Source organism: Fundulus heteroclitus, unplaced genomic scaffold, assembly GCF_011125445.2.
Source record: "Fundulus heteroclitus isolate FHET01 unplaced genomic scaffold, MU-UCD_Fhet_4.1 scaffold_245, whole genome shotgun sequence".
In the NCBI taxonomy this organism is placed as follows: Eukaryota; Metazoa; Chordata; class Actinopteri; order Cyprinodontiformes; family Fundulidae; genus Fundulus; species Fundulus heteroclitus.
In genome coordinates, this window is record NW_023396656.1 from 610 (window position 1) to 13,606 (window position 12,997).

Genomic DNA, 12,997 nt, shown 5'->3' on the forward strand with positions numbered 1-12,997 from the left:
GGAGAACAGAAACTAAAAATAAACATTAAAAACAGTTAGACTACAAACTACAAACTTAAACTAATGATGTTTCAGTAGAACAGTTTAACTAAAACATTTAAAGGTTATCCTGAACAAATGTGTTTTTAATCTTGATTTAAAGGAACTCAGGCTTTCAGCACTTTTACAGTTTATTGGAGGTTCGTTCCAGATCAGTGGAGCATAGGAACTAAATGCTGCTTCTCCGTGTCTGGTTCTGGTTTTAAAGTCTATTCTCTGAGATCCAGGGAGCCATGGAAGGACTTCAGAACCGGGTCCATGTTCTCTACTTTCTTAGTCTTAGTGAAGGACTTATAGGGAGCAGACCATCAAACACACAGGACTTGCTGGACCTGGGAAGTTCTTGGGATGCAGCAGGGAGAACCTGGAGAGTCTCACTGAGGAGAAAATCTCCAGGTTTGGCTTCTGGGACCCAAACTCTGGTAACAGGAAGCCCACCATGGATGGTTCTGACCTCTGAGAGGTCCAACATTCAGCCAGCATGATCCCTGCAGCTTGTTGACACTCAACGTTATCTGTGGTTAGAAACCAGCGGGGGTGTTTGTATATGTTTGAACCTCTGTTGAGTCTTAAAAAAGATGATCTTGGCTGTTTCTTCTAAAATTGCTTCACCTCGCTTCGTTAAAATAACTTTTAACGGACACCCCCCCCCCCCCCCCCCCCCTGCTGTGTCTCCGTCAGGCTCTACTGCCTGAAGATCTACGGCCTCTCGTCCCTCTGGAGGCTCTTCAGGGGGAAGAAGTGGAACGTCTTGCGGCAGAGAGTCGACTCCTGCTCCTACGACCTGGACCAGGTGAAAATGATTCACATAACTCATCACATAATCTATTAAAAAGTTGTCCTGAATGGTCTTTGAAAACAATTTTTGTCACAAATTTAAAGAAGCGAAGAGGATTTTTTTTTTTTCAATGTGTCTTAGATTATTTACACACATACTGTATTTATGGATTGCAGTTATTAGTAATTACACCAACGTTTTATTTAGGTGTTTAATTAGGTAAAAAACTCAAAAACAAAGAAACTAACATTCATTATTTTATGGATAAGAAATTGAACTTTCTAAATAATATTAATTTTGATCAAATGTAGGGCTGAACGATTTTGGAAAACAATCTAATTGCGATTTTTTTTCTTAATATTGCGATTTAATGCGATTTTTTTTTTCCAGTTTAATTTATCATGTCTTTTTAAACGTATACAAACAATAAATCCACTTGTTTCCTCGCTGTGCAGATTAGTTGCTAAAAGACCCACAGCATCTAAACTCAGAGCAGAAATGATCGCGTTCTGCCTACAATATATTTCAACCAAAATTGCAATTTTGACTTTTCTCTGCATTAACCACAAGCAACAAAAATGGCCTCTAAATAAAGATGTTTGTAAACAAAGACTATTTTAAACAAGAACTTTTAATGTTTCTATTAATCAGAATATTATTCAAGAGAGCAGCTTTTAATTGTTTTGGACATCAATCCTTGTTGAACATAAAGTGCAACCAACAAGCAAGTCTATGTATTAAACTGATTGACCTGTACTTAATGCTATGTATGATTTATATAAACTCTAAAACAAGTAATAAAATTAGATTATCTCACTGCTGCAACTGTCTTCCCTTCCATGTGGAGGCAAACCCACTTTAAACATTTTACCAACACCTAATGGACGGGTCTGATTCACTAATTGTTACAGAGCCAAAAATTGCAGACTCTGCGATTTGGAAATTGCGTTTTTTTAAATCACGATTATATTGAAAATGCGATTAATTGTTCAGCTCTAATTAAAAGTTGGATACACAGTTTGGTGCCTCTCAGGAGTTTAATAAATGGTTTTATTGTGGAGCTCTTATTGTTAAAGTTATTCTGACAGGAAACGGTTTGAGGCGGGTGGAAAAGGAAGGTGCTCAGTGCTTGGGAAGCTGCCGGACCGGCCAGATCCAGAACATCAGGGGCAGAGCAGGAAAAGCCTAATCTCTGCTGTGGGTCGGATGAGGCTGTTTATCTGAACCACTTCCCTTCCTGCTCTGTTGTTCTGGTTCGGCTCCACCAGCGGTTCTGTCTGCCGGGAGGTTCTTCCTAAAGGCCCTGACATGTCGCTCTGTGCCTCTGTTGGTTCTGTTTTTATTTCAGCCGACCCGATAGCGTTCCACTCAGAGATTCGTATGTATAGAGATTTCACTACAGTATGCACAGTATGTACGTACTTCCGTAAATAAACACGAAAGGCTTTATTTACTAACAAACTAAGCAAAAACAAAGCTTAAAGTAACAAAATAACAACTAATACGCCAGCAAGATCAAATAATCGTAAATATTACGTTGCATACAAACGTAAATAATCGTTCATAAAAACTTTGTATGCAACCAGAGTGCGTTACTGACGTATAAATCAAAAAAAATGTCAAATAACGTGGCTATGCGCCTTTAAAAAAAAAAAGACCAAACACCGTTTGATCATGATAAAATAAGGTTATATATACCAAGCGTCCATCCTGATTGGTTTTTGATGGTCCTTTTTTAGGCTAAATACAACCCAACATGGGGCGCGATGAGCAGATATAAACAGATGTGGCGCCATCTAGCGGCAGCATCGCAGAAGTACAGCAGCTCTAGCCTCATATCAGAACATTTACTCACGTCAGTCAACTCTGAGGTCACATCTGAGCGATCATCAGCTTTAACGTCCGCTTCAGTGAACACCAACGTTCAGACTGTATTCCCAGAGACATTCCAGTCTTTTCCCTCTTGGAATCATATATTTATATATTTTTTTCCCACTGGATCTTGGACCTTTCTTCATTGTTTTGCTGGGAGATGCTAATAGCCGTTAGCCGCTTCCTTGTTTTATCCCCTGCTGTACATCCACAGTGTTGTACTTCATTTGTTATTAAAAATAAACACGAAAGGCTTTATTTACTTACAAATTGAGCAAAAACAAAGCATAAAATGCTAAAATAACAACTAATACACCAGCCGGACATAAATTTTGTATGCAACCAGAGTGAGCTAGTGACGTATACATTTAGAAAAGTGAAATAGCGTGGCTATGGGCTTTTAAGGTTTTCAAATATATAATCATTCTAATGCACAAAAAGACATTATATGCTACATTCTGAATTTAACACATAAATCACTGTTATTATTAATCATGACGTATTTTTAGATTCTTTACTGAATTCAGCAAAATAAGTATTTACAAGCTTTCAGACTAGACCAAGTCTTCTGTGGGGGAAGGATTCGTGCAGAAAAGACAAAGGACATCATCAGAGAAGAGAAATAAGAGGTTGTTGAGGATAAAACTATCAGCTATGACAATGTAAAAGGACTTTAAAGCAGCTAAAGGAAGTGATCGGCCAGAGCTGTTTTTTTTCCAGTATTTTCCAGCCCTGAGTATTTCTGTGTTTCTGTTGCAGCTCTTCATTGGAACGCTGCTCTTCACCATCCTGCTGTTCCTGCTTCCCACCACGGCGCTCTACTACCTGGTCTTCACCCTGGTAAGACGAGCTGAGGCAGATTTCACCGAGGTCTTTACTGAAGGATGTTTTATGTGATTAGAAAGAATCACAGTCCTGCCCTGGGGATTCTGGGGGATTCTGGTCCAGTCAGACACCGTTTGCTTCAACTGGTGCTTTGGTTTTATCTTCAGCGATCCATTCAGGACCTGATTGGATCATAAATAAATGTCTTCTTGAAGTTATCCCGGGGGACAGCTTTACCGTTTATGTTTTATAACTGATTTGGTCGGTTTTCTTATCGGCAGGTTTTCTCAGAACAAGCAGAATTTTTTTTTTTTTAGAACTGCAGGGTTGGTTTGATTTTCACACCTCTGTGTGTTGGGCAGCTCCGGCTGGTGGTGGTGCTGTTCCAGGGCGTCCTTCATCTCAGCGTGGACTTCATCAACTCCTTCCCTCTGTTCGCCATGGGGCTGCGGATCTGTCGGTCGTACCGACTGGCAGGTAAATCCCCTGATCAGAACCCATCCTAATCCTGGGTCAGAACAAAACGCCAGCACTCCTGGTAGGGATTTCTGCAAAGCAGGATTGGAAAGGTATCAGATTTGGTTGTAGGATTTAGCAGCTCTGGAACAAAAAGTCAATTCAATTCAATTCAATTTTATTTATATAGCGCCAATTCATGAAACATGTCATCTCGAGGCACTTTACAAAGTCAAAATCAATCATATTATACAGATTGGGTCAGATTATACAGATTGGTCAAAAATGTCCTATAAAAGGAAACCAGTTGATTGCATCAAAGTCCCGACAAGCAGCATTCACTCCTGGGGAACCGTAGAGCCACAGGAAGAGTCGTCTGCATTGTCCATGGCTTTGCAGCAATCCCTCATACTGAGCAAGCATGAAGCGACAGTGGAAAGAAAAACCACCCATTAGCGGGAAGGAAAACCTCCAGCAGAACCGGGCTCAGTATGAACGGTCATCTGCCTCGACCGACTGGGGTTACAGAAGACAGAGCAGAGACACAACAAGAGAGACAAAAAAGCACAGAAGCACACATTGATCTAGTAATCTGTTCTACATTAGATGGTAATAAAATAATAAAAATAAAAACGCATTTCCAGAACGGTTATTCTGTCTTCTACCGACGTCTTTGACGGCGTCCCATGAAAACTTCACACAGCTGGAAAACTGTGTAAAGTTGCTTTCTGTCTCTATTTTCAGAGGGTGTGAAGTTCAGAGTGCTCTGCGAGGAGCCGGGCACCGCCCTTCACCTGCTGATGGAGGTGAGATCTTCCACTGTGACCCTGTTAGAAGCCCCCGGGTCCATCTGCCTCCTCCCTCACGGTGTGGTTCCTCCTCAGATTAACCCGCTGAAGTGCAGCACCGTGGTGCAGACCTACCGCACGCCGACCTACAGCTGCTACCCCAGAGACTCGTGGGCCGCCCTCGTCAAGAAGCTGTTCGTCGGGGAGCTGATTTATCCCTGGAGACACAAAACCACCAAGACCGACTGAGGGGTCCGACCCAGAGGGGAGGCAGAAGCTGAGAAGGGAGCGAAAACTGTGACGTATTCTGAGCAACTTGAATGATTGATTATGAGCTCAGAAACATGAAAAACACTCATTCCATTATTATACTCCATGTCGTTTATTTCTGTCCACGCGTAAAAAAGATGTGAATCACTCCTCATGTAGTTTAAATGCTGCTGTGTTGTTGAACAGTAATCTTTTACTTTTATTGAATTTCCTCCTAACGGGATTAAATCTCAATCAAACTTTAACAAATTAAAGTATTTTGTCCTAACAAAACAAATGTTACATATTTAGCTCGTTCTATACTAAAAGATGTTTTTAAAATAAAAATAACTGAAGATTATTTCTGATTTAAAATTAATCAGGGCGTTAGTTCAGCCCAGTGCGTCTAGTTTTTAGTTGTTTAACCGTCACACTGCCAACAGATGTTTAGCTCTATTTTTACTGTCTTCTTTGTTTAAAGTTGGATTTTCACTGGAAAACTCAGAGTTTGGTCCCTAAAGTTGAGCAACTTTTGCTGCCTTTCCATCATTCTGTCCTCTGTAGCTCGTTTAGGCCAATCAGAGGCCAGTAATGCCGGTCATGTGATGTGACACTCTACAGGGTTCCTACGGTCTTGGAAAATATGAAAATAGGTTTTGGCATTTTTAACATCTGACTGTTTCTGGAATCATGATTAAAAAAACAACTTTTGGAATAAATAGTTTTTAAAAACTTTCATCGTTCACGTTAATTATTTCCAGCGACCTTTGCTCTGTAGCTCTGGTTCACGGAACAGCCCAGTTAGTTCAGCCTGTAATTAGAGAACATTTATTCATAGTTTTCATAGTTATTGGAGACAAACCAAACACCCGAGGACACCAAGGACTCCAGGTGGGTGTGCTGTGAAACTAAGGATGAAGTCTATTTCGTCATGAACTCTTTGAAAGTTGGGAGATTTTAAAGAAAAACTTGATGTCTTTGCTAGAAAACAGAAAATTTGTTTTTACATGTTTTAAATAATGATCCATTTGGTTCACTTTATTTAGCCAAGAGGAATAGCGTCCGCTTTTTATTGGAAGTCAAGATCTTTGTGCTCCTATTTACCATCAAATTATATTAAAAGGAAACAATTTTCCATTTTACAGAAGAAGACTAAGAGCTGATGTACAAAGGCGGTGGGCGTGGCACTGGGGATTTAACTCCCCGCTGGAAAAATGTAGTCAGATTTTTCACATTTATCATCATGGAATTATCCTGCTGCAGTAAAAGTGAAATTAATTTTAAGACCTTTTACACAACTTTACCAGAGAGGCCAGTAAGATTTTATTCAATTGAACTAAATAGATTTTCATAGAAAAGGGTTCTGTGACCGATTGTCGTTCCCAAACATGAAAAGGGTCAGGCATGCAGGTTCCTCATCATTTGGGTTGATTGTTTCTTTTTGCCCCAGTCTGGTTCTGGGTAAAAGTTCCTGCATGTTTGAAGTTCTGTTTCCTGTTGAGTTAAGATGAATATAGAAACCTGGTGATAGTCTGTGGAAAAAGTCTCCATAACGTATAAAAACATTGTCTGTCTAAATCAATCGATGGCTTGCAGGTCATTTGTGGAGTTTACTGCATCAAATGTTAACGTTTGTTCATTGGTGTACTGTTTTTTTTTTTTTTTTTACCCCACTTCTATTGTTGCTATTTCATAACTTATTGCGCTCTTTTATGGCAATTTAAGCAAATTTATTGTAGAAATGTTTGTGGTGGTAAATCAAAACTGACCCGAACGACGGCCCAGAAAACGTAAAAATGATGCAGGAACTTTGAGATGGAAGATGTGGAGGAACCCTGTGGTGGGAAAGCAGCACCGAGGTCCGATTTGGTTCGTTCTGCTGCTGAAAAACAAACCGTGTTTGAAATGTAGTTAAAATTGAACCCAGCAGAACCAAGTGGTGCCCAAAAGATGTTTAACTAAAAGAAATTATGTGAAAACGTCTTCATCTGCTCCTGATGATGATGTTGAAACTCATCAGGAGCTGTTCTGAAGTCCGGTCAGCAGGTGGCGCTACAAACTGCCCTCCACTGGGTAAAACCAGTCGTCCAGGTCTCATACAGGATGAAATTATGCAAGTGTTGGTTGTTCACTTGTTCGTTCTAATGATGCCTTGACAGTTGGTCCACCATGTTCTCAGAGAAACATCTTCAGAAAATATCTGAAGTAGCAGCAGAGAAGAACCTGGAGGGACCTTCGCTGGTTTCTGATGTGATGGAAACCTGGAGGATCATCCTGATTATTTTCCACACAGACAGACCAGCAGGGTTCGGTTTCAACTCAACACAGTCGTCCAGAGATATGAAGCTGCTGTTAAATGAAATCTAGACTCTTCTTCAGTCTGGTGGTCAAACCAAAACTAACTAAACTCTGGAGACAGACGTGAAGGTTATGGATCTTTACAGCTTATGTTCTCCGTCTTTTCAGAAACATTTTATTTCTCACATGGGAAACTACTTTCTATCTTCTTTGAAGTCCTATTCTACTGTTAAAGCTCTCATAATGTTTTCGATGTGTTTGTTCATCTTCATCGTTAAGTAGCACCAGAGGTTCCTCAGCCCTCCAGGTTATTTCTTTATCCTACAGACGCGTCACCTGCACTGATTATGTCAATGTTTGTCCTCTTTGATGTTGTGTGTAATTAATCAGTCAATAAACTTATTTTAAATAAAACTTTACATTTTTGTCGTGTTTCTTTGTTGTGCTCATTTCTGTAGCCCTTTTTTCATAAATAGTTTTTTATGCTGCTAAATTACTGTTACAGAAAAGAATCAATCCTCAGCAATAAAAATGGCAGAATCAGTTCTTGTCTTTTGTTCCCCGCTCCCCTTCAGTAATGTTTGTAATATGGGTGACATGGCTCTCCACCCAGGGTAGCATTTCTTCTCAGGGCGGCATCAGTCCTTCAATAATAAGGTTAATCATAAGTTGCACCCTGATGGGTTTTTTTCTGTTATTGGTTATTGTCTTGACTAGTCTGTGGAGTTCTTGCATGAATGCTGCCTTGGCTGAGGTGAGGTAGACCCCTCCGTCTGAACCTGATGTAGTATATGTACTAGATATACAGTGGATCACTGTGGATCTGTTCATATGGCAATCTCAAAATCTGGGAGGTCCTTCGTAGACAGGATAAAAGTAGGCGTGGTGGCCAAGTGGTAAGGCGTCGGTCTCGTAAACCGAAGATCATGGGTTCGAAATCCTGTCCATGCCTTTCTGAAGCAATTGATGGAAGCTGCACTCTTAGGGGCACTAGTGATTACAGCAGCACTCTTGTTCTCTGAGAAGATTGTAAGTACCTGATTTGATCTCTGCAGACTTCTACTTTGGGACCTTGAGCAAGACCCTTAGCCTTCCCTGGGTGCTGTGATTGCTCTCTAAGGGGGGGTGGGTCAAATACAAAAGGTTAATTTTAGTGACAATGATTTTTTTTTTCTTCTTCTTAGCCTTAAAGCCTCAGTATGTCAGAGTTGCACACTGGTGCACCATCTAGTGGTGCGCTAAATGAGTTACCAATGACCTTGCCGTCAAGTTTGTAATAAGTTCTATGGAAGCTGTGGAGTATCATAAATGTGACAATGTAAACATGTCCTCCATGTATTAGCTACTGCTAACAGCTACTGCTTATCGTGTGAAATGTTTTTTGCCACATCCTCTTGTTTTTCGTTCTAAAGTCGCTTGTAATTTCAGCGAGTTGCTGTTTTTCGGGCTTGTTTCTTAACGTGCGATCATTTATTTGGGCTCTGAAAAATGCAACTATAAACCCCAGTAAAGAGACCCGGTCTTGGTGCTGCACTACAGACAGTGAACGGATATTCCTGATATTCCTCCATCTACACACACACACACACACACACACACACACACACACACACACAGAGGAAGAGGCAGACGAAGAAACGAGCCGTCCCTGTTGGGAGGACGGCTGGACCACACTGCCTTGTTTCTAACATAACAGCAAAAATAAACTTCACTGTTATATTGAATTAACTTACCTGTCCAGCAGAAAGCTGCAACCTCCACATCCGTTTTAAATCCCTGCTCCCTCATGAATTATCTCCACCTGGTAATAATAGCTAAGTCGATATGGACTCTCGTTTTCTCCAGGTTTTTACTTATTTTTTCTTTTCTTGGTTACTTTGTCTTCCCTCTCGCTGGGCGAAGAGTATGAATGATCCTCCATTTCAGCAGAAAACAGCAAGTAGAATGATCTACGGTCGTCATTGCTTGTTTTCTACTCTTCCTTCACTGACAGCACATCCTTATAGAGGAGACACATAGGGGAAATACGTAAGACTGACAAGTTTGTCTGACATCAGAAATGGTGACGCAAGACGGCGCCTTCCAGTGGGCACACCGCCGTCTATGTATTTATAAACTACTAATCCTACATTTTGAGTACGCTTTCATTTTTGATGTGACGTTATTAGACTTTGCTAGAATATGTATTTACAAAAGCAATACTTGAGTTTTGCTAATTAAAACCCAAATTAGTTACAAATTGTCCTTTTAAACACCTCAAACAAAACAGTAATGTGCATGATTGCCAACTAACACCGGATAAACAAACCTAAACCCGAGCATATTTCCTGAGATTTGTCTGCTCTGCAAACAAGCAAACACATTTGCACAAAACATCTGATTCATTATTTGCTCTCTCAGAAAAACCACACAGGTTTGCTGAGTAAATATTGGAGCTGCTATCGCTCCAAATGCAGTTTATTTCCTATATTTTTCTATTAACAGTCTTGTTCAAGCTGCTGCGGTCAGCACAGGTTTTGCATGCTTTATTCATTATCTGTGTAGGCGTTCTGGCAGAGCTGAAGGTAGAGAGATGAGTCATGATGATATAAATACTGATTTCTCCCAGACGGAAGCTAACGCTCCATGTAGGCCCATCACCTGCAGGTAGGTACGTCGAGGTTGGGTGCCTTCAGAGCTGGGTGGCGTTCTGTTATGGTGCTGATTCCTGGCACCATAATCTGGATCTGGGATCATGAGGTTTCGCCTCACTGGTAGGAAATGAGCTGGAGCGGGTGTGTGAAGTTGAGAGAATCCAACTAGATTAGAGAGCTGGAGAATCTCTGCTCACCTGCACTGGGGACAGTGTCGGCTGGTGGAAGCAACACTGAGGCTCTGTCTCATTCCGAATACTTCCGTCAGTGCATTGCTAATGTGCACTGACCACTTACTGCCGTAGTGCCCACTTTCGATCGTTAGTATTGTTCCAAAAGGAACACTTATGTTAAAACGCTTACTGGAAATGACGGGATGACGTGACGAACGCAACACACGTGAACGCAAATTTTCAGCCCGCCAAAAATATATGCCGGCGGCATATATATCAGCTTCTGTCAGTGACGGACATGTAAGTGATGCATTAGACGAGAGTACAATGCCTCGTATTACCACCATTACTTACATTTATATGATTGCGGTGTCGCAGCTCCGGCTGTCTCGGCTGAATTGTCCGCCATTATTTTCAAAATGGGAACATCTTCCCGACGTCCCTAATCCCTCCCTTTCCGCTTTGTAGTCAAGATGGCGTCCGTTTAGTGCAAGTAGGGTCCATCGTTACACACTGCATTTTGTGACCGTTTTTAGGGCGTCATCCGGGTACTTTCAGTGCACTGACTTTTTCTGTTATCTACACTATATACTTAAAACTAAGTGTTCGAAGTGTAGAAGTAGGCGGAATGAGACAGAGCTTGAGAATCTCCTCAATTAAGGTAAGAGTCGATCACCATGACAGAAGACGTTGAGATAGTTAATGGTCCCTGGTGGCAGAGCAACACAAGTGGAAGAGAGCTATCCTTAAATAATGATGGATCTGGATGTTGTGGGGCTGCCATGAATGTCACGCCTCCTTAATCTCTAAGGAAGATGAGGCAGACCTGGCTGGTGGTTCAAACTGTGTTCAAAAATGTCCCAGCCATCCTGGAAAAGGTCTGCTCTATGCTCATGGTTCTCACTATGGCCAAAGCGCCTAAAGCAGCACTTTAGGCGCTTTGGCCATCTTCAATAGGTCTTAGAAGGTAACTATGAACAAATTAGCTGCTGATGTAGAGCCAAAAAGATGAGCTTCATAAGAAATTAATCTGTATTATAAGAGGTGTGGTAGAGAACGGCCATCAGGGACTGAGGAAGGTGCTTATCTCAGAGTAAGCTTTATTGGGCAAGACTGTGAGCACATGCAAGGAATTTGACTCCAGTTTAATGTGCTCACAGTGTACAGACATTTAGTATGAATATAGAAACTTTAGATGAAGTAAAGGCTAAGAAGCAATATATACATATACATCAATACGTTTTCCCTATTTTTTAATAAAGACAGCCAGGTTGGGTAGTGCACAGTGGAGTGACTAACCAGACTGCAAAGTGTTTGTTGTGTTCACCAGAAAGACGCCCTGAGGGGAATAACTGGTCTGTGGCGGCTGGTTTTAGCTAACAGCGTTCTGCTGCGCCAACCTGAAGGTAAAAGTTTACACAGTTTGTGTCCAGGATGTGTGACGAAAGCAGAGATGTTAGCTGCCTTTTTCCATCACCCTGGATCTGTTAATGTGTTGCCTGGAACAAAGGTCAGCCCTGATGATCCTTGCAGTCCGGACTTGTTCTGTTTTGTGGATGAGCCAAACCACACAGTGATGGACGAACACAATATGGACTGAAAAAATCTGGACACATTTTCCGACCATGTTAGCCAAACTCAGGAACAATCGCTGGTTTACTTCTGAAGTTTGAACTTTGATCAGGAAGTGACATCAGACCCAACTTAAACCAAGGATAAAAGCCTTGAAACTAGACATTTACAGGCTACGATAATAAGCCCAATGGGATTTGGTAACTGTGCTCAGCAACTATGTTATACTATTATTGGCAATCCAAGCTATGAGCAGTGAGATTTTCTGTATTTTGTACTTTTAAACACCGTGGAAGCAGGTTTACTAAAGTAGGTTTTCTAGTATTGTATTTATGTGAGCAGTTAAACGAGAAACAAAACCTCAGAGGGTGGGGCGGGAAGTTTTGTGTTACTGTGGCTATTGTTAAGTCAGGGCAAGGCAAGGCAAATTTATTTATAGCACATTTCAGTACAAAGACAACGCAAAGTGTATTGTTACAATTGCATCACCTAACAAAGTGGCGATACTTTTATTTTTGGTAGAGGTGTTGATGAAAAACTAATGTTTCAGCTTCTTATGTCCAATTTACATATTGGATTTTATAAAAGTTTTATTTTTACAACTTCAAACCTGGATGTTTTAATTTCTAAGTAAAAAGAACATAGTTAAACCACAACCAGCACCCAATCATTGCCAAATGGTTATACTTTTTTGTTGCTTTTTCCTGTTATAACACAACAAAACTGAAGTGTCAAAGCCTTCTTGGCAATCTGGTATTTTATGGTGATGGAGAAGTAGTGTGGCTTTCATCCTGACCATGAAACAGTGCACCAGATCGTTATCAAAGCCGAATGACTCAGGGGGTCTTGAGAGGGTTTTTTGTTATTTTTTGGTCCACGTCTGAGTTTGTGGATCTGGAACAGACTTTAGTACACTTTAGAACAGACCATTTAGTAGGGAATGTTACAGGAGTATAGTGTGTTACAGATGCTTTAAAGAGCTATCCATCTCTCCTCAAGATTGTTGTGAGTGTTGGTTGGACTCCGCCAAGGTTGCCCCATCTATCCGATCCTATTTGTTGTGTTAATGGACCTCAAGACATGGCCATGGAGAGAAGGATGTCCGGTTTGGAAACATCAGGGTCTCATTTTGTTTTATTTTTTTGCAGATGATGGTAATGTTGACCTCTTCAGGACATTATCAATTCGCAGAGTGTAAGAGTCAGCTACTCTAAGTCTGAGGTCATTTGTTTACCAGGAAAGGTGGATTGCTCCTTCCAGTACTAAATCTGTCTGTCTGTCTGTCTCTCTCTCTCTCTCTCTCTGTATATATAT

General features: G+C 41.0%; 1 protein-coding gene and 1 non-coding gene across 2 annotated transcripts; both read left to right on the top strand.

The window, feature by feature from the left end:
- Positions 1-720: 720 nt before the first annotated feature.
- pigq (phosphatidylinositol glycan anchor biosynthesis, class Q) lies at positions 721-5,745 on the top strand (the record flags this gene model as incomplete). Its single annotated transcript, XM_036129888.1, is given in 5 exon segments — positions 721-832; positions 3,449-3,529; positions 3,877-3,991; positions 4,715-4,776; positions 4,855-5,745. Coding segments are annotated over 5 exon segments (523 nt in total), but the record flags the coding sequence as incomplete, so codon positions are not given.
- Positions 5,746-8,184: 2,439 nt separating this feature from the next.
- trnat-cgu lies at positions 8,185-8,257 on the top strand. Its single transcript has one exon. It is a non-coding gene; the product is annotated as a tRNA-Thr (tRNA).
- The last annotated feature ends 4,740 nt before the right edge of the window (positions 8,258-12,997 follow it).